Genomic DNA, 25,932 nt, shown 5'->3' with positions numbered 1-25,932 from the left:
AAGATAATTATCTACAACTTTCATGTTTTGAGTTTTGAGAGATTCGAGCTAAATCAGGGTGTAAATTGGTCATGAAATTGATGCACCTACATTGTTAAGGCTCAGAGTCAAGTATTGAAGGAAGGTGGCCCCGAACCAAGACAAAAACCAAAAAGAAGGCATGAACGAGTAGGCCCCCACTGAAAGTAAAGCAAGATCGCTACGGGGCAAGCAGCGTAGTTCAAAAAATTTGAACCTTACCCCGATCCCGGCGATTGGATCAACGTCGAAATCAAATCATTCACAAACAAATAAATAAATCTAACCTTTAGATTATCGAGTCGTTCGCGGATTCGAGCCGTCCAAGCGTCCGGCCTCTAACTCGTGATACGCGGCACGCGTCCGTTGGCAAGGAGAGCGGAATAGGAGTGCTAGCTCCTTCTCCTTTGCGCGGCTTGTGTATGGACGGTAAAAGAACACCCACGTTTCAAATTGATGCCAAAAGAAACGGGAAAGAGTGAACGGCAATGCGTTTTTCAACTCTTGAAAAACGACACCAAAAATCACCTCAATAATGGGCAACCTATAAAAGGATATTTATAATGAAATATTCTAGGGTTTCTAAAACCCTAATGGATTGGGCTAACCCATTAATTCTAATTTAATTAGAATCATAAGTGGGCTTATTCTAGTCCAACTAGAAATATAATTAAATGGCTCAATCCTTTTATAGGTTAAATAAAATATTATGGCCCAAATCTAATTCAAGCCCAAATATATTTTATTTAATATTTGGCCCAAATCTAATTTGGTCCAAATATAATATTTAATATTTGGCCCAAATCTAATTTAGTCCAAATATAATATTTATTTTAATATTTGGCCCAAATCCAATTTAGTCCAAATATAATATTTAATTTAATATTTGGCCCAAATCTAATTTAGTCCAAATATTAACTTAAGCCCAAAAATATTTTATTTCCTATTTGTCACTCCAACAAATAGAAAATCATTAAATTAGAAACTCCTTCCTAATTTAATCAAATGCCATTTTTAGGAAACTCTTTCCATTACGACGACTCCTCGTCATATCGACGTCATTACGTCTATCTGTTCTTTTTCCGTGAGAACCTACGACGGCACAACTTCTTGCCGAAGTGTCCCACTTAACCATACGTCCACTCTCCTGGTTTAAGCCAGGGACCGTGCCTATTGCGTATGACTCATTAAGCTTCCGAATATGTTGGCAATGTGTCGGTACGAACACATAAGACAAGATTGGCCTCTAGCAAGGCGTCATGCCTACCCAATTATTCAGAAGGATTCATAATCCGCAAATAACCTTTCACGAGCATGGTTACCGTGTAATACGATCCTCTCGTCAATGCATCTTATGTGATCTCAAGTATGGCGATGTGTTGCTTGATAATGATCACATGAGTTTTCTTCGGTCTTTCGGATATCTTCACTTAATAGAAAGTGAATCAATAACTCCTTATTGATCTCTTTCACCATGGCCATGGATTTAAAGTGAATATCCACCGAATGCGCCTTAGATACATCATCCTCTATCAAGAGATAGACGAGTCCCATCTTGGCTATGCACCCATCTCCATAAGCCTCATGATATACCCAACGATCGCCCACGTGCAGCCTTTGTCTAGGCCCATCGAAACGATGTCAAAGCATACCGGTCTTCTTATAAGATGACCGTGACAACCTCAGGTCCAAGGATTAGTTACACCCATCTCGTATGAGAATTCCATTAACATTTAACCAAAATGGATTCTCATGGCGAGTCATGTCCAGTGACACGTTCTCCAACATTGGTCACCTATGTACTTGTCTAGGCATCCCCATGCCTATGGGTGTGAGACCCCCATTGCTATCACATAGCAAAAACATAGCACATACAAGTCTTACCGCAATTGTCAATGTCCATTCTTGACATTGCTACAACTTGGGACGTTTAATGATGTCTATAAACTGTGATGCATCATCTCACATCTTTATAGATTATTCACAGTATACATCATATGGACTTCTATCTAGTTTCATTCGGTTATTACAATAATAACAAGAAACTAATAGAATGACTTCTTGTGAATTTGAATAACTCCTTATTCAAATAATAACATGATTACAATTGTCAGTGTACAACATGCCCAATCTGATTGGGTCTAGAGCACCTACACTAACACCCACTCGGTCATGACCGAGTGGTCCCCCACTCAGTTATGACCGAGCGGCCCCTCACTCGGTCATGGGAAGACCAAATTTCCCTTACTTTTCATGACCCACTCGGTTATGCCAAGTGGGTACGACACTACCTTAGTTTTGTGTCCATAACTTTCTCATACGATCTTCAATTGATCTGATTAAAAGTCCTGTGGAAATCTAAGAGAATTATCTACAACTTTCATGTTTTGAGTTTTGAGATATTCAAGATGAATCAAGGTGTAAATTGGGATTGAAGTTGAGATATGGGAACCACTCAAAACCGAGCCAAGGAAAAGGGCAAAAGAAGGCATGATCGGGTGGCCCCTCAGTCGATCATGACCGATTCCCCCCCCCCCACTTGGTCATGACCGAGTGACCCCCTACTCGGTCATGGTTGAGTGGGCTTGGGCCAATCTCTCATCTTTTCCCTCTCGGATGGGCTGCGAAATCATCGAAATAGGCCACGAAATCATAACAAGGTATGCAATTTTCAGTAATTGAAGTATAATTTTCTCATTTTCTCTTGAGATCTAACTTAAGCATCGGAGGGTTTGCGTGGGGACCCCCACCCACGTCCTAGCGATGCTCTCATTTTGTAGGCCACTCGTCACCCTCAGGTCAATCGGTCAGCAAGGCCACTCGTCACCGTCAGGTCACTCGGTAACCTTGGCCACTCGTCACCCTCAGGTCACTCGGTCACCTAGGCCACTCGTCGCCCTCAGGTCACTCAGTCACCTAGGCCACTCGTCGCCCTCAGGTCACTCGGTCACCTAGGCCACTCGTCGCCCTCAGGTCACTCGGTCACCAAGGCCACTCATCGCCCTCAGGTCACTCGGTCACCAAGGCCACTCGTCGCCCTCAGGTCACTCGGTCACCTAGGCCACTCGTCACCCTCAGGTCACTCAGTCACCTAAGCCACTCACCACCCTCAGGTCACTCGGTCACCTAGGTCACTCGTCGCCCTCAGGTCACTCGGTTACTAAGGCCACTCGTCGCCCTCTGGTCACTCGGTCACCAAGGCCACTCGTCCCCCTCAGGTCACTCGGTCATCTTGGGCCACTCGTCACCCTTAGGTTACTGGGTCATTTTGGGTCACCAGATCATTTTAGGCCACCAGATCATCAGCCTTGTCAAACCATCATCTCTATTAGATTACCAGATCTAGACCTCTACCAGATCCAATTGCTCTTCAAGATTCTCATCAGTGAAGGCATGACTCCCAAGACTCTTGCGTCTGTCCGTAATTAAAAATAGATTGTTGTATTTTGGCAACAACAAGTATAAAAGGGGGTTGATGGCCGAGGGTGTCAAAGACAAAAATGACCAAAATTACTCACATTTTGGCAAGAATCGAGCAAAGAGGTTAGAGGGCTTTTTTTCTCTGGGTTGTGGGGAGAAATTCTGGAGAGTTTGGGGTCGTTTGGCATAGAAATCATCGAGTTTCAGTGCTCTCACCTAGAACCGCCATTTAAGGTGTTTTTCGACGACATTTTCGACCGTTTGAGGGTTCCGTTGAGGTCGCCTCATCAAGCTTTTCAAGGCCATGTGGTTGTTTTGGCCAAACAAAGGTCATTGGAAACCCACCATAGCCAAAGAAGACCACCAGAACTGACTGTGCGTGGGCTTTACTCGCCAAGGCTTGGGGTGGCGTGTGAGGGCACATGAGGTGAGGTTTTCTTCTGAAATTAATTTTGTAATTTTGCTAAAATTATTTTAGGAATTTTCATGGAAAAATATTTGGTGAAATTTTATGTTAGGTATTTTTTATGAATTTTCAAAGGTAAGAAGTGTTTAAAAATAGAGAAAAATAGAGAAAATTGAGGAAAAATAGGAATATTGATTTCTATAGCCATAAATGTTAAGCAGGAGACAACTTGATTGTTTGAGATAAGGATTGCACGATTTCCAAGGTGTGGCATGCTTTTCAAGGAGAAAATCGGCTTTTCTAAATTAAGGTGAGTGGTTTGATTCCAGTCTTACCCTTGCTTGGAAGTGTGTTGGTGTGCATTTAGTGGGTTTAGGTGAGCGATTTTACCCTCCCGAGCTTAGGTTACATGTGATTGAACTAGTTCAAGTGAGCAGTTATACCCTCTAGAATTTGGGATGCTATGCGTAGGCGTTTACTTATGTACTTGTGGCATCATATGCATATTAAACATATGGTATATTGCATCAACTATTTTTAACTAATAAAAGAGTCGATGCATGGCGTGTGATTTTTTTATATCATCGGGATATTGATTTTCGTGTCGTTGTTATGTCCATAAGGAACGGGATGGGGTTTTCTTGAGAATAGGGTAAGGTTAATCCCAATGATCGGGTGACACTGTAGGGCATTCGGGGATTAAGTATGTCGCGGTAAGGTCAACCCCAAAGGTGTGTGGAATGAATTTTTCACGGGAGGTTGAGTATGCTAGAGAGATTTCTCAAGTTAGACATGTTACATGTTGTCATTGTCTGTATATGTCATGCTCGTATGTTTTCATGCATTCAGTAAACTGATTCATGTAATCACTTAGATGTTTTATCATCTAACCTAGGTTATGCCCCTAGAACATTCAACGTTCCAGCCAAGGACTGCTGTGAGGGAGAGGACATGGCCAGTTGAAGGCCAATGGTGTTTAGTATGATTGTCGTTGTATCATTTTGAAGCGTTAGTATTTACTTTGGTGTATGTACGAATGGTTGTATGTTAATGTTGTTATCATTCAGTAGGTCTTGTAATACGTATTTTGGTGTTGGAATACTTTGTATGAAACTCGTGGTAGGCCATGATATTTTGATGTTATTTAATCCGTTGCATTATATTATGTCTCGTTTAGTTTAAGATTATTGATCTTGTTAGTTAAACGGGCAAGACTGGGGTTCTCGGGATTTTATCTACATGTAAAGATTGTTCTTGAAATCATCGTGGATGCTACCATTGTATATGTCGTGCATGTTCTTTGTATGTGAAGATTGTTCTTGATACACCGTGTGTGATGGACTTGAAAAAAAAAAATATTCCCGGGAATTGCCTTATAGTGACGTGCCGATGTAAGGCAAGGTGTTACATTTTCAATTACAATTACCATGCAATAAAATCATTTCATCGATTTATATCCTAATTGAATTTAGGACATGATTTTATGATGAAACCCTAATCATTCAATAACTATGTATCCATTCTTGATTTATGACTTGATAGGTAAAATCAAAACACCTTTTGATTTCTACCTCATCTTGGCCAAGGATTTCCATAGCCATGAAATCATCGGAATACGTAGGACATCCTCTCATCTTGATGATAAGTGATGAATCTTATTTCGATATTCACAAGCCTTCATATGTGACAAGGCCACGCCCAGTGACAGTTTGTCAATGACTCCATTAGAATCCAAAAAAGCACCAAGGCGTAATCGGTCAAATATAAGACTACTATGATGTCTCAAGTCTAAGGATCAATCTACACAATTGCAACATAAGAATTCCAATTCGACATAAACAATAACCATTAGGAATTCTGTAACGGGTCAGTTTAGTATACTTATTCTTATAATAAGAACCCACATATATGCACTAGTGTCCTCACACTAATGTCCATGAAATAAGACATTCTCCTGATTGAGCATGCATCATATGTGCTAGCTTATCTGAGTTATTAGTGTACATTCCTAATAACTCTATGACTAGGAACATTTAAGATCAAGGCTTATAAGGAATATGTTTCATGATCATCATCTCTATGCACGACCATATTCCATGAGCCTATTTGACATATGGACTTTGTTAAATATAGATCGCAATAAATAATGATGACAGACATCAATGACAAATAAAACATAATGCCTTGCAATAACAATTGATTGAAGATAAAGAATCCCAATGGAAAAATATGATCAATTACATAAAATATAATTGGCTTGTGGGGTATAACTCTAACAATCTCCCACTTTCCCTAAAGCCAATTTTTCATGTATTTTAAGCCCATCTTTTCAAGATGATGTTCAAACACTTGTTGTGACAATGGCTTTGTGAGAGGATCTGCTACATTCTCTATTGATGCAACCTTCTCCATTTCGATATCACCTCGATTAATTATCTCACAGATTAAATAGTATCTCCGCAATATGTGTTCGGATCTTTGATGGGACCTCAATTCCTTTTCTTGAGCAATTGCACCATTGTTATCACAATATACTAGAACTGGATCAACAATAGTTGGAACCACTCCCAATGCTGAGATACAATTTCCCATCCAAACTGCTTCCTTTGTAGCACCTGATGCTGCAATATATTCAGCCTCAGTGGTAAAATCTGTAGTTGTTTCTTGTTTGGAACTCTTCCAATAAACTACTCTACCATTAAGGGTGAATATATAACCAAACACAGATTTTGTGTCTCTACATCAGATTGAAAACTAGAATCCGTAAAGCATTCTAGTATTAGTTCACCTCCTCCATAAACCATGAAAGTGTCCTTTGTCCTTCTTAAGTACTTAAGAACCCCTTTCACAACTTTCCAATAATCCTCATCTGGGTTAGACTAATATTTGCTCGTGACACTCAGAGCATGTGTAATACCCGATATTTTTTTATGATGTAATACCTGAGATTTTTATATTCAAATACTTGAAGAAATAGGATATTTTAAAGGATTATGAAAGTCTTGAGATAAAAATTTAGTTTTTGAGCCAGGGGTAAAATCGTAAATATGGTAGTTCGGGTAAAAGTGTAATTTACCTAAAATTTTGGGGTGCTGAGTGTAATTTATCCATTTTTCAGGGACCAAAAAGTGCAATTAAAAATAGCCTGGGACCAACTTGCAAGGGCCTAAGTGCAAATTATCCGAAAAGTTTGGGTTAAAGTGTAGTTCTTGAAACCTTAAAATATCTCATCAAAATATCTCAAACTAAGTAGTTAAAGTAACCAAATATAGCTAACTAGTAAAAGGTGTAATAATGGGAATGTAGAAAATCAATTAACCATGTGGGAGTAATGATGGGAAATGTAGAAAAATGAATTAAACCATGTGAGAAGTAATTATGGAAGTGTTAAAAATGTAATTAAGCATGTGAGGCTCAAAATATCAAGGACACATGGCAAGCTTCCATTGGTCATTAGCAAGATAAGATAAGATCACATGATGGCTCATATTGACTGGGAAAAAGCTTACTTAGCCTCCAAGTTTACAAAAGTCTCCAAACCTTATCTTAAGGACATGTGGCAAGCATTTATTGGCCACACATGAAAGGTAAATAATAAGGCCTCATGATGATAGAACATGTGGCAAAACATGATTGGTCGAAAATGTCTATAAATAAGCCTTAACGTAGTTCACAAGTTTTATAAGAATTTGGGCAAGGTTGAGAGAATCAGAAGAGAGGATTTTGTGATAGAGAGTGAGGGAAAAATTTTGAAGAAAGAATGAGCAAATTTGGTGTAGAAATAGCAAAACAGCCTCGCCAAAAAATTTGGATCCTTTCCAACTAAGTTAAGGTGAGTACACTATAAACTATCTACGATGTTTAAGCACGCTCATGAATCATGTTTATGTGGTCCCTCATGTTAAGTTTCAAGCAAGTTTCATGTTCTCAATCAAGTTACGGGACCGAGGTTTAGTAGCGCTATGCACGGAGGTTCTTACCCCTGCAAGTTGGTAAAACCTATTGTGTCCCCTTATGTTATATGTTCATGTTGCAAGTTCATGTCATGTTTAAATACGTTTGATAGTTCTCTTGTACTTATTGAGATTTGCATAATCTCACCCCCTTATGTTTTCCCCCCCAGGTGATCATGATTGAGGAGATCGAGATGTGGACGTGGAGCGTGGTGGCTCGTTTAAAAAGAATTTTCAAGAATTTAAGTTTTAGTTTCCTTTTGAATTAAAGCTTTCTGGATTGAACTCTGATATTTTCTATATGTATGCCATAAAGCATGTCTTGGAATTTTATTTGATTTAAAGAAGGTTTGGATTTAGTTTTAAGCTCCGAATTTCTCTATATGGATGTTATTGCTACCAAGTATATTCGCGAAGTCCTTCTATCTTCTGTTGAAACCATGTTTTTCATGTCAAACTTTATACATACACTAAACCTGCTTGAATTTTATTATGTTTTGAAGCTTTACTTAAGTTTATAAAAGTCTTGTTTCTCAAATTTTTCTACGCTAAACCTCGAAGTTCATATAAATATTATTATAATTAAGCATGTAAATAAATTACGGGTGTCACAGCATGTGCAACATCAAGTCTTGTACATAGCATAGCATACATTATGCTACCTATGGCAGAAGCATAGGGAATAAATGCCATTCTTTTCCTCTCCTCTAGAGTCTTTGGATACATTGATTTGGAGAGAGAAATCTCATGGTGCATTGGAAGAAATCCTCTTTTAGATCCTTCTATGTTAAACCTCTTTAACATTTTATCTATATACATTGATTGGGACAAACCAAGCATCCTTTTTGATCTATCTCTATAGATCTTAATCCCCAAAATATAAGATGTCTCGCCCAAATCTTTCATGGAGAAATTAGTACATAACCAGGCTTTTGTTGCTTGCAACATACCTACATCATTCCCAATGAGTAGTATGTCATCAACATATAGCACCAGAAAAGTGACTACACTCCCACTGACCTTCTTGTACACACATGATTCATCCAAGTTCCTGATGAAATCAAACAATTTGATTGTCTCATCGAAACGTAAGTTCCAACTCCAGGAAGCTTGTTTTAGTCCATAAATAAACCTTTAAAGCTTGTAGACTTTCTTCTCATTTCCATTGGATATGAATCCCTCTGGCTATTCCATATAAATATCCTCCTTAATGTCACCATTAAGGAAGAACATTTTGACATCCATTTGTCATATCTCATAGTCATAATATGTAGCTATGGCAAGTAAGATCCGAATGGACTTAAGCGTCGCTACTGGTGAGAAGGTTTCCTCAAAATCAATACCTTAAGTTTGAGTGCAACCCTTCACCACCAAATAAGCTTTATAAGTATCTATCTTTCCATCAACTCCAAGCTTTCGCTTGAAGATCCATTTATAGCCAATAGGTACAATATCTTTAGGAGGATCCACTAAAGTCCACACTTTGTTAGAGTACATGGAATCCATTTCGGATTTCATAGCTTCTTTCCATTTCCTCGAGTCGATATCAGATATCGCCTCCTTGTAGGTTCTTGGATCTTCATCCAATAGAAGGTTATCCTCATTACCCTAAACTAAAAAACCATACCTATCAGGAGGTCTTGAGATCCTTTGGGATCTACATGGAGATAGTGTACTTTGAGGTTCAAAGATATTTTTTGCTTCCACTTGCTGTGGGATAGTAGTTTGTGATTCTTGAATTTCTTCAAAATCTATCATATTGCCATTATTCCCATCCAATAGGAATTCCTTTTCTAGAAAAGTGGCATTCCTTGAAACAAACACCTTTTGTTTAAGGGGATGATAGAAATAATATCCAATTGATTCTTTTGGATATCCCATAAACTTACATTTGATGAATCTACTATCCAACTTATCTCCCACTATTTTCTTGACATAGGAAGGACACCCTCATATTCTTAAATATTTGTAGTTGTGCGTCTTACCAAACCACATCTCATATGGTGTCTTGGGCACTGATTTAGAGGGTACTCTATTCAGCAAATGGGCAGCTATCTCAAGAGCATAGCCCCAAAAGGATAAAGGAAGATCAGCAAAACTCATCATGGATCTAACCATATCTAATAAGGTTCAATTTCTTCGTTCAAAAACACCATTGAGTTGTGGCGTTCATGGTGGAGTCCATTAGGAGAGAATCACATTCTCTTTAAGATGATTAATGAATGTTGTACTCAAGTATTCTCATCCTCGATCAAATCGAATGACCTTAATACTTTTTCCTGTTTGTTTTTCTACTTCATTCCTTAATTCTTTGAACTTTTAATAGGCTTCTAACTTGTGCTTCATAAGGTACACATAGCCATACCGTGAGAAATCATCGGTGAAGATAATGAAGTATGAAAAACCACCTCTTGCACTAACATTTAGCGGTCCACTGACATCTGAATGGATCAAATGCAATAGATTAGATGCAAGTTCCACTTGTCCAACAAATGGAGATTTTGTCATCTTTCCTTTAAGACATGATTCACAAGTTGGAAGTGATTGTAAGTCAAATAAATTCAATAACTCATTTTTAACCAACTCATTTATCTTGTCTTTGGATATATGACCTAACTTTAGATGCCACATATAAGCATAATTTTGATCATCAACCTTTCTTTTGTTACTTTATTGTAGACATATCATGGAATCATTAGTTTGAAAAGTGTACAAATTATTTGATAATGCACCAATACCATATAAAAGATCATTTTTGAAAATAGAATAAATTCCATTAAAAATTGTAAAGTTAAAACCTTCCTTGTCCAAAACAGGAATAAAAATAATGTTCTTAGATAATGTCTGGCACATAAAAATAATCATTCAAAACTAACTTTATTCCAGATTCTAAAACTAAATAAACTGTCCCTATTGTAGTAACCCTTGCTCCATTCCTAAGTCGTAGAGATGCTTCATCTTTATTTAGTCTCCTACTTGTCATCAACTGCAAATCATTGCAAATATGACTACCACATCCGGTATCTAATACCCAAGAAGCATCATTAACTAAAAGGTTAATTTCAACAAAGTATATACCTGAATCAGAACGTTTATGCTTTAGTTCTACAAGATAAGTCTTGCAATTCCTTTTCCAATGCCCAAGATTTTCATAATGGAAGCAATTTCCTTTCTTTGTTGGACTTGGCTTTGACTTCTTGACTCCACCTTTAGGCTTCACCTTGCCTTTCTGAGAACTTTTCTCTTATCCTTGCTTAGACCAACTTTTCTTTGGTTTTGAGGAATGGGAGGAACCAATAAGCATGACAGGTCTCTCCTTCTTCATTATCATCTCAACAGTTTCAACATGTTAAGAAGCTTAGGAAGAGTAGTCTTAAGCTTATACATGTTGAAATTCATGACAAAATTATCAAATAAATCAGGAAGAGATTGTAGGATAAGATCTATGTATAGCTCATTATCCATAACAACATCCAAAGACTCAAGCTTTTCTATCAGGTTTATCATTTTCAATACATGATTATTGACTGATTCACCATCCGTCATACGGGCCCTGAAAAGCTCGTTTGAGATCTAATATCTCACTTGTCTAGTTTGTGCACCATACAACTCTTGTAGGTGCAAATGGATCTCTGCTGCATGCTCCATGTTCTCGTGCTACTTTTGCAGCTTATTAGACATCGATGCCATCATATAGCAACGAGCCTATAGATCATCATCTTTCCACTTCTGCCAAGTGGTCAGTTCTTCTGGGGTGGATGCCTCTAAAACTTTTTCAGGTGGTGACTTATCTAGCACATATGTTATTTTCTCAGAATCCAAAATAATTTTGAGATTTCTCAGCCAATCCAGATAATTAGGACAAATTAATTTGTTAGTGTCTATCAAACCTACAATTGGATTCTTGGCCATTTTTTATTTCACAAAATCTGCAAAATAAACATGATCATACATATAAACATTCAATCAATTTTATTCACATATGATTAAGGACTTTTGTCATAAGTGATAGTCCCACTATTTTAGTCAAATCTTAGCACCCTCAAGATAAGATTCGGAAAGCTTAATTACATAGGTTTTCTAGTGGGTTTGAGACCCAATTAAATTTACCATAAACCCGAATAATATCGTAGCTCTTATAGTAATTTTAAAAGGTAGGTAACTCTTACAAATTACATCTCATGTAACCCTCAAATTATTTTGCCTCATATTTACATAAACTCAACCCTCAAATTATTTTGTCTCATATTTACATAAACTCAAATATTATTAACACTCTTATGCAAAACATGTTAAGTCAAACCATTATTAACCACAAGTGTGACAAATAAAGATACCCCTAAATAATACTGACAATAGTATTTCTACATATCACCTAATGAACATTAAAATGCATAACATATAATATAGATTTTCATATTTAGTATGCCCCAAATATTATTGGCAATGCATTTTAAACATGTTAACTCCTCATATTATATGCCAATGATGGAAGGCCACGGTGAAATAAACTCTTTTGATTTCCCCGCTTACAACTTAATATTTTATACTTGAAACAATTTCAAGTGAGGGGTTTTTAATTTTTAATTTAAATCACAAGACATGCATATAACACATTTCATAAATTAATTTATCATAAGCATACATCTCATACATAATGATACTAACATGTTATTAGCATGTATCTTAGAAATCATAAGACCATCTCATGCAATGTTCATAATATTTGAATACAACATAAAAAGACATGTATACAAACAGATTACATCCTTTGCAATTATATTGCGCAAACATATTATGTACCGTACGATATGGGGGTTCAGGGGTAGCGCCCCCGACAGAATGATTGTTGCTCGGTTTAGATCATATCATAAACCTTGCAGACATAATGTTATTCGACAGAATGTTGTTCGTCTTTGATCATATCAAAACGATTGGTGTTCGACTTAGATCGTATCAAAAACCTAGCACATAGAAAGCTGTTCTATTTAGATCATATAAGGATGTTGTTGTTCGAACAGTCACTAGTTTTCAAGTTGATCATATCAATCGTTGCTGTTCAAACAGATAATAAACTCGAATTGATCATATCAAAACATTGTTATTCAAACATATTGTTCTTATAAATCGACCCCCATCATATGTATCGGTTTCAATCTTATTGCATACCAATTACATATCTTATCTTAACCCTCAAAAACAAACTAATTCTAAGTATAAATGTCACAATAAAATAATGGCATAATCAAAACAATTTCTATGCATCAGTTTCATATCTCATTAAAAATCGATTACTGAACTTATTATCTACCATCATAGCATATTGATCCAAAACATAAACAGTCCATCAAATAATGGCGGATTAAAAAATGAGATAGATTCGTTACTTCATAAGTGATCCATCAAATAATGGCAAATTCAAAAATGAGATAGATTCGTTACTACTAGAAAACAATTATTGAATAAAAAATGTAGATAATGAAACCATTCAAGGTTCAAGATAACCCGAAAGCCCTGATACCATTGTTTGAAACCGCGATCGTGTAGCCTTCGACATCGTCCGATTTCGATCTACAGAGACACAAGCGCGATCTCCTCCAAGTTAGTCCACACAATTGAACCTTCCACAACGTCCTTTATCGTGCTACCAACCTTAGATGTGTTGAGAGAAAACTGAAATTTTTCTACACTGTTTTCAGCTTCTTAAGCGGAATATAAATAGAGTTCAAGAACCTTAATCATGCCATAAAAAATCCTAAACATTTTAAGCCCGACCCCTAATCACATTAGGCCGGCTCTCTCCCTTTTTAATTGTGGAATGAGCTCGATCTAAGCGTTTGACCCCTTAGGTCCACCATTAGACTAGATGTAGGGGCCAATCCTATTGGGATATATAAGGGCCCAACTTATTGGACTAGTTAAACACATCTCATGGGCTTATTAATTAAACTCTTTAATTAATAGTTTTAGAATTAATAAAATTAATTCTAAAACCCTACATATCATGGTTAATGTCTAGCAATATGCCATGAATATCTATCCAATGATGAAATAAACGCGAACCTTTTCAATTGCAATTACCGTGCAGTAAAATCCTTTAATCGATCTATGACTCGATTGAATTTAGGGCATGATTTTATGATGAAACCCTAATCATTCAATAATTATGTATCCATTCCAAATTTATGATTTGATAAGTAAAATCAAAATACTTTTTGATAGTTACCTCACCTTGGCCAAGGATTTCCATAGTCATGAAATTATCAAAATACATAGGACATCCTCTCATCTTGAGGATAAGTGATGAATCCTATTTCAACATTCACAAGCCTTCATTGTGACAAGGCCGATGCCACGCCCAGTGACAGTTTGTCAATGACCCCATTAGAATCCAAAAAAGCACCAAGGCGTAACCGGTCAAATATAAGACTACTATGATGTCTCAAGTCTAAGGATCAATCTTCACAATTGCAACATAAGAATTCCAATTCGACATAAATAATAACCATTAGGAATTCTGTAGCGGGTCAGTTTAGTGTACTTATTCTTATAATAAGCACCCATATATATGTACTAGTGTCCTCACACCAATGTCCATGAAACAAGACATTCTCCTGATTGAGCATGCATCATATGTGTTAGCCTATCCGAGTTATTAGTGTCCATTCCTAATAACTCTATGACTAGGAACATTTAAGATCAAGCTTATAAGGAATATATTTCATGGTCGTCATCTCTATGCACGACCATATTCCATGAGCCTTTTTAATCTATAGACTTTGTCAAGTATAGATCTCAATAAATAATGATGACACAATTAATGACAAATAAAACATAATGCCTTGCAATAACAATTGATTGAAGATAAAGAATCCCAATGGAAAAATATAATCAATTACATAAAATATAATTGGCTTGTGGGGCATAACTCTAACAATAAATACCCCCGACCTTGTATTTAGAGGGATCTTTTCTATGACTTTTCAGCTGCTCTCTTCTAATTACACTAGAACACAGTATTAACCTACTTATTTATTTAGAGGAGTAACTACCTCTTATCTCGGACACTTCCATCACCTACTCATTCAACATCATTACCATGACTGCTTTTGACTTAAGCATCAAAGGGCTCGCGTAGGAGGAATCTTGCTTTCCTTCTAACGGTGGCCTTGTATCTGCTTTCTCCCAGATCGTGGAGCTTTCCCCTAGGTAGTCATCCATCTCTCTCCCACTTTACCATCATGTTGCTTATTCAAGTCCACAACTACTTCGAGAGAGACTCAAGCTTCTTGATCTTTCCCCTAGGCAGGGTTATGAACTCTTCCCTAGACAATGGTGTGAGCTCTTCCCCAAGTAGTAACCTTCCACTTTCTCTTGGCTTTCAAGTCACATCGATTTTCATACCTAGCTCTACCTATCCTTGATCTTCCCACATTATAAACTTAATTGTTGTATTTTTGAAATCAACGTTCATATTTACCATCTTGTGAGATTAGGTAGGGTATGGTTTGGGGTGAGATTAGGTAGGTGGTACTGTAATAAGGGTTCAAATAAGGTTATCTAAGAGTTACACAATTGTGGATATGAATGATAAGATGGGTCTACTAAGGATTAATGACTATTAGAGTTTCCATAATTGATTTTATAGTGACCTTCAATGTAAGAATGGAATAGGGGTTTAATCTCTAGATGTTTTATCAAGGCTCTAGTATGATATAAGGATTTCATAGTCATCGTACTTTTGTGAATTTGAAGGTACACATATTAGGACCCTTTAACTTGGTTAATTTATATTTCATGTAGGCTATTAATCCAATGATGGGATAGTGTCATCAGAACTAAAAGAGGGGGACTTATCAAGGTTGTGGTTATTTTTTTGAGCAGGTAAGTTTGGTCCTTGAATGTTAGCATGTTTGACTATGGATTTTTTAGAAAAAGAACTAGCGGATGAAAGGCCAATAGGTGTTAGGGCTGGTAGTGGATTTAAACCAATGTGAACATGGATTATGGATGTATGTGGCATCTAGAGCATACATGATTTTTGGTATATTTTAAAAGCATTCCATCACCAAATGGTATGTTAAACTTTATCTATAAAAAATATCACCCATAGACTCATAATAGATTCAAAGGAATAGTGGAGCTATACTTAGGTCATCAACCTTTATCGAGGCATATAAGGCTTTGTTTATGTCCACTCTAAATCTTGCATGGAGGCAATCAAACCAACCAACCTTGAAATTGAGTACTTCATCCACTACTAGTAGGATACTAAATGTGGCTGCAACTTTCCAAGAGTTTGCGGTTGGTGCATTTTCCTCAGGGGCAACCCTCAAGTCTAAATCTAGAATGATTTATGGGAGAAATCCAAATTGTATGGGCTAACATTTGAATGCCATCATCAAATATTGTTAATTTTCTAGTGATATTATAGGGCATTATGTTGAGGATTGTATTAGTGTCCTTGGCACTTGTCAAATGAAGAGTAGAACGATTTTTGGAGAGGTTGGAAAGAATTGAACTTCCTTTAAGATTCCAAGACCTTGAGATGATCGATCTTAACCTGATCAAGATGCATTGGTTCTATACAAAAGATTTTACCCATTAGACAATAGATAAGGTGATTCTATTCTTGAAGTGAAATAGAACAGAGTGCAAGAGTTGCAGAAGTCATGGTTGGAAGTTGATGTGGATGAGATGGCCTTAACATTTTATGACAAGTGTGATTTGGGCGATTTTAAAGGCTAACTTTAAGGAAATCGGGCTAACGATTTCGAGTGGTTGGAAGTTGATGTGGATGAGATGGCCTTAGCATTTTATGACAAGTGTGATTTGGGCTATTTTAAAGGCTAACTTTAAGGAAATCGGGCTAATGATTTCGAGTCATAAGCTTCGCTGATGTGATCTATGCTTTTTCGGGCAAATTTCTTCGTTTAGGCCTCGAAATTAGCAATTTTTCTATTTTAGAAAATAATTAATTTCCTAATAACTTTCATTAGGGAGTGAATTTTAGCATGCCGTTTTGAGAGATTTTCCTTATTTATGCTGATTTTTAATTCTGTAATAAAATCTCAATCTTGCTTTTTTTGGTAAGGTTTGAGATTTAGGGTTTTTTGATGTTTTCCAAATTATAGCCTATAAATTCTATGTTTATAGGAGATTTTGATCGATTGATAAATTTTCAATAAAATTTTTGTTGAAATTTTCTTTTAATTCTCTTCAATTTATTCGGTATTCTTTAGAATCAATGATTTATTGATTGAGTCCTATAATCTAATATTTGTTAGCGAATCAACGGGTTATTAGAAGGCTTCCGCTACGTCAGAAGTTTTTGATCAGCAGGCTTTGATGAAGGTTTGAGATGCTAGAAGTGAGTGCATGATTGAGAAGAGATCAGAAGGGTAAGATGGGAAAAGATGTGGTAGCATTGTGGGATGCGGCCACTTCACTTGTGCGATGAGAGAAACATTAGGGGTGAGAGGAATGGCAGTGCTCCAAGAATTGGCGTCAACCTTGAAGTTGGACACCATCATGACGGTGGCAATGAAACTCTCTAGGAGATGAGTAGAACAACTGTGAATAACCATTAACATTGATACAAGTGAAAAGAAGCAAGTGGAGAGTAAAAAGAAAATACAATTGCAAGCGTTAACTTACTGTTAATGGCATGTAAAAGTGCCTGCCCTAAAATATGGGAACTCTTATGTTTTTTTTTTTTTTTTTTTTTTCCAGTTTTTTGTTCTGAATTACAAATTTTCAGGTTTAGGTTTTATCTTCATTTGAAATGACAGAACACATAATAGGTTATTTGATAACTTCAATTTATTTTTAGTCTTATTTTTTATAAAATCTTTAATTTTTGTTATCTATAAAAAAACTAAAAATTGCATTCAAAATGTTAGAAGTATACAAAATTAATTTTCAATCTAAAAACTTAGAATGCAAAAAGATATTTTTTCAATGTAACTTGTTTTATATAAGGGAATGGAGATGTGTGAAAGTTCATTTTAATTTTAAAGATAGAGTGTTTTCTAAATCTCAAATTCTTATTTAGAAAGTTCTTGTATTTAAATAAGTTTTATAATTAAAATTTTATTTTCTATAGAGTATATTTTGAAAAACTGAGACTATTTCCTTTAACTAAAAAGCCCCCAAGACTAATCTGTCCAAACTAAAACTAAAAGTAATATAGGAGTCACCCACGACTAGGAGTACAATGACTAAGCAAGAGTAAAATGAAAAGCAATACACAAAATAGACAAAATTTACGTTGTGACACTTAAGTTTTGTAAACTGATCACTCTTTACTAATGAGCTAAGAGGTTGACTTGAAAGTCATGAAAAAAGAATGGCTAGATTGCAATTATTTGTGTAAAAGAATTAAGAAGGTTTCTTAGACAATAGAAAAGCCCAATCTTATTTCAACAAATTAAGTAGTGGGCAATGTAATAGTCCAAGAGGAGAGAAAAATTATGATAACCAAACAAATGGAATTTGTATGTTAAGATCACATTGAACAAGTGACACATAAATTGGAAATACAATAGCAAAAAGAATTAGGCTTTGTCGCGTCTCTTAAGGAATTTAAGTTGTTGATTCTAAAAGAGAAATAATAGACTAAATTACAAGTTTTTAAATTAGAAAAATGGGGCAAACTCTCCCTCCTCTCATTACTCCACCTGAATAAATGTTTACATCTAATGAACCTTAGCCATCCTATTGAGTTATACAAAACTTTATGACGACTACCCTATTTATAACCTAACTCTTTGGGTTTTCTATTTCTACATAGATTTGGTTTCTTTTTTAATTTTTATTCTTTGTTTTTTTTGTCTGAATTTGAATTATTTGGAAACTCATCTCCATCTAATTATATGGGATTTGAGAATGTAGATTTTGGAAAGAAAAATATGAAAGACAAACAATTGGTTCACTCAACATGATACTTTGTCATGGATGGAGCAACCACATGGTATTGGTACTTGTAAATGTTTTGGCCAAATGAACAGCTACGTACATCCTATCTAAAGTTGGTAAATATAAGACAACTAATTCAAAAAGGACAATCCAGTACATTTTAACAAGAACAAATTCAAAATAATCTGATAGGAGCAAAAACATTTAAGGGTTTTGCGGTGATTCTTTTTACCTTCCTGTTCTGCTTCTTCATTGAGAGACACAGTTATTTCCGATTCCTCACTGGGGGGCTGAGTACTTGTTGGCTGTGCATTGTTGTTTCCTGGTTCATAGCTGTCCCAATCCGAATAATCATCAGAAGTATCAGTCCTTTCTCCTTCCGATCCTTCACTTGAAGACCGATCCGTTGCATCGTTTCTACTTCCCAATGCCATCCTAATTGTATTTATTTTCCTTTCCAGCCTATGAAATATCAAAATCACAGGGACACAATTAATAAGGGAGAGACATATCTTTCTGTACTGGGAAATTTACATGGACAATTGCGTCCACTTAATTGAGCATCTGTTTGTAGATTATTGATTTAATTGAACTTCACAAGGATTTAATCTGATGAATATAATATATATATATATATATATATATATACCACCGAGTTGTTGGAAGCCAAAAGTACTGTAAACAAACGCTTGAACATTTGTGGAAAGAAAATTTATTGAAAATCACAAGTGTTAATTCTAAATATTATCATATGATTACCTGCACAGCGATCTTGGAGCTTATTTGGTAAACTTGAGGAGGAGTGTTATCATGGTCATCTGTATTAATGCTTGCCAAATGAGCAATAGGCGAACAGATCAAACAGATGTGCCAAAACAAATGTGCCAAACAGATCAATTCCTCGTTACACTTCCAGATATACTCTACTTCATGTCCCCATGTCCACCATTAATAAAAAAAGTTAAGTAGGCGAGAAGAACTAAAGCAATTAATAGAGTTTGGTCAAATATAAAGTTTTATATGCAATCAATATTGTGCCATTTATTTGTTTCTAATGGGTTCTTTATGTGATTTTGAAGATTGAAACTGTATTAACACCAGGCTCACGTGTCCTTCGTTCTGCTCTTTCCTTTTTTCGCTTTTGCTTTGCTTCCGGAAGTTACCATGGCTTTATTCCTCGTGTCTTGGAATGAGTAGAATCTTCCTCTTAATTAATGATCTTGCTTTCCGCTTGCCCGCCCACCCCTTCTCTTATTTATATGTTGATATTTCCTGCAGCCTTGATGTGATACAGTTCTGGGTATTCTCCACGAGGAGCAAAAATCCAAGTATAATTATATACATAAGATTATAATGCCTTCTTCAACCTAGAACCCAAGTTAAGATTTTGTTCTAAGTGCTTCGCTAGATGAGTTATAGGATTATTATTATCACTATCTAGACTTTTCTAATATAACGTCTAAGTTAGAGGTTGCTAGTGAGAAAAGAAAAAACAAAGTGGAAATAATTAAAATAAAAATTGATAGAGATAGCAGCTAAGAAACTAGTTTTGTATTAGATTTACTTTTGGAGCAAGAGATATATATACTACAAAAAAAATTGATATTTTACAACTGTTTTATCGACGGTTTTAAGAACCATCACAAAGCATAGTATTTTGGGACGATTTTTGACAAACTACTGTTAAATTTAGAAAATAATTTAATAATTAAAAATTAAAAATTAAATTTTGTGACAATTTTTTAAAATTTAAAAAATAATTTAATAATTAAAAAATTAAATTAAATTAATATTTGTGGTAGTTTTAAAAAAATGCCAGTTTTAGGAAAACTGTGGCAAAATTTATAAAATAATATAATAGTTAAAACATAAAAATTAAATTAACATTTATGACGATTTTGAAGAATCAATGCGAAATTCATTAAAAATTTAAATTTTGCAACTATTTTTGTAAAATCGTTACAAAATTTTGAAAATAGTTTAATAAATAAAAAATTTAATTAAATTAACATTTGCAGCGATTTTGAAGAACTGCCACAAAATTTTAGAAAATAAACTAACATTCATATTAAAATATATAAAATTTTGATAATTTATAAAAAGAAATTTTAAAAATTATGTGTAACTCTTCTTTTTATTTTTTAATCAATTAATTTATTTAATTTAATTCAATTAATTTATTCCATTATTCTTTTAAAAAATATTTTTTAATTTAATTAATTAATTTATTTTTAATGTATATTAAAAAATATAAAATGTAATTCTTGAAAATAGTGGTTGGATTACTATATAATTAATATGCGTGATATGCCCTGCAAACTTAGAGAATCACAAGATCTAAAAGAGTCGCGAGACATGGACAGGAAGCGCAAAGGCCTAACGGGTTGTAGGAGATCAAGGAAACAGGCCGAAGGAGCAAGAGATCGAGCTGAGACCAAGTGAGGAGGACCCATTCGGTTATGCCGACTGAGTACGACACTACTTTGGTTTTTCAGTCATAACTTTCTCATACGAGCTCCGATTGAGCTGATTCAATGTCCTATGGAAAGCTAAGAGAATTATCTACAACTTTAATGCTTTACATTTTAAGATATTCAAACTGAATCAATGTGTAAATCAGGCATGAAGTTGAGATATGGGAACCACTCAAGACCAAACCAAGGAAAAGGGCAAAAGAAGTCATGACCGAGTGGCCCCCTACTCGGTCATGGCCAAGTGACCCCCTACTCGGTCATGGCCAAGTGGGCTTGGGCAAATCTCTCATCTTTTCCCTCTCGGATAGGTCGCGAAATTATCGAAACAGGCCGCGAGATTCTCGCCTCAATTGTTACGCACTATAAATATTAGGCCATGTCCTCGAGGCAAGGTACGCACTTTTGGGCCCCTCAACACAATTCCATACTTTTGGCTCTCGAGAACTAACTTAGGCATCGAAGGGTTTGCATGGGGACCCCCACCTGCACCCTAACGTTGCTCTCATTTTGCATGCCACTCGGTTATGAGGGTCACTCGATTGTGAAGGCCACTAAGTTATGAGGGTCGCTCGGTTATGAGGCCACTCGGTTATCCAAGGCCACCAGATCATCAGACCCTTGCTCACCTTGGTGACAAGACCCTCAGCGTGCTTTGGTCACAGGACCCTTAGCGCCCCTGAGTGACGAGACCCTCAATACGCCTTGGTGACGAGACCCTCAGCTCACCTTAGTCACGAGACCCTCAGCTCACCTTGGTAAGGAGACCCTCAGCACGCCTTGGTGATGAGACCCTCAGCACGCCTCGGTAAGGAGACCCTCAGCTCACCTTGGATACGAGACCCTCAGCTCACCTTAGTCACAAGACCCTCAGCTCACCTCGGTAAGGAGACCCACAGCACGCCTTGGTGACGAGACCCTCGGTGCGCCTTGGTCACGAGACCCTCAGCGTGCCTTGGTCACGAGACCCTCAGCACGCCTCAGTGACGAGACCCTTAGTGCGTCTCGGTGATGAGACTCTCAGCGCGCCTCGGTGATGAGACCCTCAACGCATCTTGGTAACGAGACCCTCAACGTGCCTTGGTGATGAGACCCTCAATGCACGTGCATGTTAGAGATGAGATTCTACTCTCATCGCACCTTGACGACAAGACTCTCGGGACACTTGACTCTCAGAACCCTCAAGACTTACAAGTCTCTAGAAACTCCCGTGGTCAACCACGCACCTTACATTCTCACATGTAAGAAAAAAAAATAGCTTGTTGTATTTTGGCAATAACAATGAGCATGTATATAACAAGCAGGCTTTGTAGATCGACCATTTTTGCGTGCGTACCAGAGGTCTTGAGATCAAGACTGAGGAAGATGGAAGACGACTAGAATAAAATTCCAGCATTGCCATGAGGCGTGCGAACATGCGACCATGTGGCGCATTGTGCAGCGAGAAGCACGGGCGACCCCTTAAGATGTGTTCCTCCACATAGTTATCTAGGTTTTAATCATTGCCCATCATTACACTTTCAACCATTAGTTAGCTCCATTTGATTTCCTTAAGTACCTAGTTACAAGACATTTCAAGTTTCCCACAAATGACTCCTTAGCCCAAAAGTTATTTGTCCTTATAACACTTGATCCTTAGAATTGCTTCCAAAATCCCTTAAGATGATGATCTCTTGCATTAGCCTCCATGAACTTTCAGAAATCCTTCATTTGTTCTTTGAAAATTACCCGGGAATTACACATGTGCCTATCGAATCTTTTGACTTCAAAGGAAATGCTTTATTTCCTGAACAACAACTCCTAAAAACTTCTGGTATTACATCGAGAAGGTTAAACAGGTCATCCTTTGTTGGATAAAGTGGGAGAGCCATTGAATTGTTAGGATTAATCAGCATAGTTGTATGTGGACCATCTAGTGTTATGGCACGAAATAGTATGCCAAACAAGAAAGAGTGATAAGATCCTTCGATGAGATCTAGGTGATGAGTACTCATACTGAGGTTGATGACTACCTCATGCCTAGTGGCATAATATCTCTGCAGTTTCTTCCCACTATATCACAGTTTAATGGGGTTTCTAAGTGTAGAATCGTACCTTGTGGGACATGGTGCGCTTTATGATTGGTTGGACCAATCTACCTATTTTATTGTGGGTCATGCTCTTTCTACTGCAACAAGACACTGACTTGATCTGTCGGATACTGCCATATTGGATATGGGTTGGGTGATGACATAGTCTTAAGTATGTTGAGATTTGGGGTCATACCACTTTTGTCAAAAATCTCAAGATGGATAAGTTGGATTTTAGATCTATATATTGGTAGATTTGTGGGGTGTTCTAAAGTTTGTTTAGGATATTGTTTCTACTTTCTCATTGATCAGAGAGTCTGGATGAGTTATGATATTGTAGTCCTAGTAAAAGAGTTTATTAAGGACAGTGGTGTCAGGTAGAAAGTGGAATTAAAAGAGATGTCCTCTGAACCACATATCAGACCTAGTAAGAAGCTGATCCTAGTTTTGTGGGTCCAAGTTATGTCATTGCACAAAGAATTCATGGAGGAAATATAAGAAATGTTCATGTATGGAGATAGTGATCAATTGGATTGATTCTGCTAGTCATGAGAGGGAATATTTGTTTTTTTGGATGAACCTTGTGTGTACATAAGATAACTAGGAATGTGCGAGCATTGCTTATCAGGTATATGGATGATGTTCTCCTTGAAGAGGAATAATGTTGGCATGGCGATGTCAATTGGATATTGGTAGTATTGTAAATTCTCCATAACAGATTTGGGAGAGGTAACTTATATCTTAGGAATCCACTTCCATGGGATAGAGCAAGGAGATTATTAGGTTTTTCCTCCCAAAGCTGGTACATAGAGAATGTGCTAAAGAGTTTAGCATAAGGATTCCAAGAAGGGTTTCGGGATGGAATTCCACTCTCCAGATGGGGTATTTCCTAGTATCTGCTATGTAGAATGGCCTAATATCATATGTACAGTAAATGTTACTAGCGAATATCAGTCTAGTTAAGGCATCAACCAACCCTTCCCACAATACTAGTCATTTATATGGCCATAGGTACACTAGAACACATATCATGTAATGTTGACCACTACATGCAACTCATAAAAAAACACTTACAAATGCAAGTAAGACCACCACCACTTGGGGTCATCCCTTATGTGGCTCAAAAACTCTCTTGCTAAGAGCGAGAACGCCCGCCTGAACTCTGAGCTCCTCTAGGATCACCGCCTCCCGGTCGAACCTAGATGCCATCACACAAAAACCCCACAATATAAAAAATTAAACCAAACCAGGGGCTTTTCTCGTTGCTAAACACCACAAACATCACCCATTGACAATTTCCAACCAACCCCAACTAAGGGTTTAAACTAACTAACACTTCACATTACATCAGTCCACAACATCTCACATAATGTAAATACCCTAAAAGAAATAAATTCAATTACCTCAAGCAATTTGGAGGAGAAATCTAGCCAAACACCCACGTTGGAGTCGCCTCCACCTTGATCTCAAATTTCCATTTTTGAGCTCCTGGCACTCTCCTCGATCCCCAAAATAATTTTTAAAATTTTATTCCATTTTTCTAAAATTAATAACCAGCATCTACTCGAGAATATCGATTTTTGTCCCTAGGCCTGCACGAGACCTCTATTCCACCCGAAAACATTTTAGGGTTGTCTTACCCACAAAATCAGACCATCCCTAGGGTCCCCTCAACTTCTTGGATGTCCCCTATGACCATTCGGTACCGACAAAAATTCAGGCTTATACAAAATTTATTCCAAAAATTATTCCTAATCGGACTGCTTCCAGAGTCATTAGTCTCACCTCGAGACGCTCGCCAATCTCAAGCCCCCTTTCCTGGACATCCAAGTCTTGAGGCATTCCCTACCGTCAATTCGATAATTTTATTAATTAATTTCCTAAAGTTGACTTTTGGGCTTCCCGGACTACCCAAGGTCTTTTCAAAATAACCAAAAATTATACATTTTTAATACCATGTAATACAAGGCATTACACTCACCTCCTCTCAAGCCAATTCAACAGATTTTTCGAGAACGCCCACATAGTGCTCAAGATCTACTACCTTGGAAGAGAGGGCCTCGGACTCTTGAAGCCTCCGAACTTCAAAGTCTAAAGTCGTAATGCAAGCCAAATGGTCAGACTCTCGTTGGGCTACAAAATTCTTGAAAGTCGAGAGACACTGCCAAAAAATACAAGAAGGGTATTATTATCGAGCCTACTGGCATAAGCAAGAAAAAGCTCGAAGAATAAATCAGACGGTTAATATTACCTTCAATGCCTCGGCATAGTAGTCCGTGTCGCTAGGGACGAGCGAAATGTTAGAAACAACTAGGTGCGAGGGGTCCACTCTAGGCTCAGAAGCAGAAGTTGGGGAGGAAGTTGGAGCCATCAAGACAATAGCAGAAGCTTCATCCACCTTGGGGTCTTTACTCATTTCAGCTGAAGAAGAAGTGGAAATATTTTCAACTCTTCGTAGCTTTGCTTTTCGGGCTAGAATTTCCTTAGGAGATAGCACCAAGGTCTTTTCCAATGAAGCTCTTCCTATTAATTCTGGGTGGTCCTCTTGCGATAGGAACATTAGTATGCACCTAAAAATAGAGGGAATTGGAACGACATGGTGTACTAAGGTTGGCCCCATACCTGAAGACTGTTGACTCCTCGGAGCCTCCACTCCAGCCACCACAAGCGCTTGGGTG

The 25,932-nt window shown here is 37.0% G+C and overlaps 1 protein-coding gene across 1 annotated transcript in view; it reads right to left on the bottom strand.

Moving 5' to 3' along the window:
* LOC127809332 (uncharacterized) overlaps positions 1–19,564 on the bottom strand; it is a 79,475-nt gene extending 59,911 nt beyond the window's left edge. Inside the window, exons 1-2 of the mRNA XM_052348097.1 lie at positions 19,474–19,564; positions 18,947–19,176 (exon numbers count right to left, since the gene is read on the bottom strand). Coding sequence (XP_052204057.1) covers positions 18,947–19,148 — 202 coding nt within the window. The 5' untranslated portion in view covers positions 19,149–19,176; positions 19,474–19,564. The remainder of the gene's footprint in view (positions 1–18,946; positions 19,177–19,473) is intronic.
* Between the last annotated feature and the right edge of the window lie 6,368 nt (positions 19,565–25,932).

This window comes from Diospyros lotus, chromosome 9 (assembly GCF_014633365.1).
Source record: "Diospyros lotus cultivar Yz01 chromosome 9, ASM1463336v1, whole genome shotgun sequence".
NCBI lineage: Eukaryota > Viridiplantae > Streptophyta > Magnoliopsida > Ericales > Ebenaceae > Diospyros > Diospyros lotus.
Note: the sequence above shows the minus strand (reverse complement) of the source record. Positions and strands in the feature narration are given on the sequence as shown.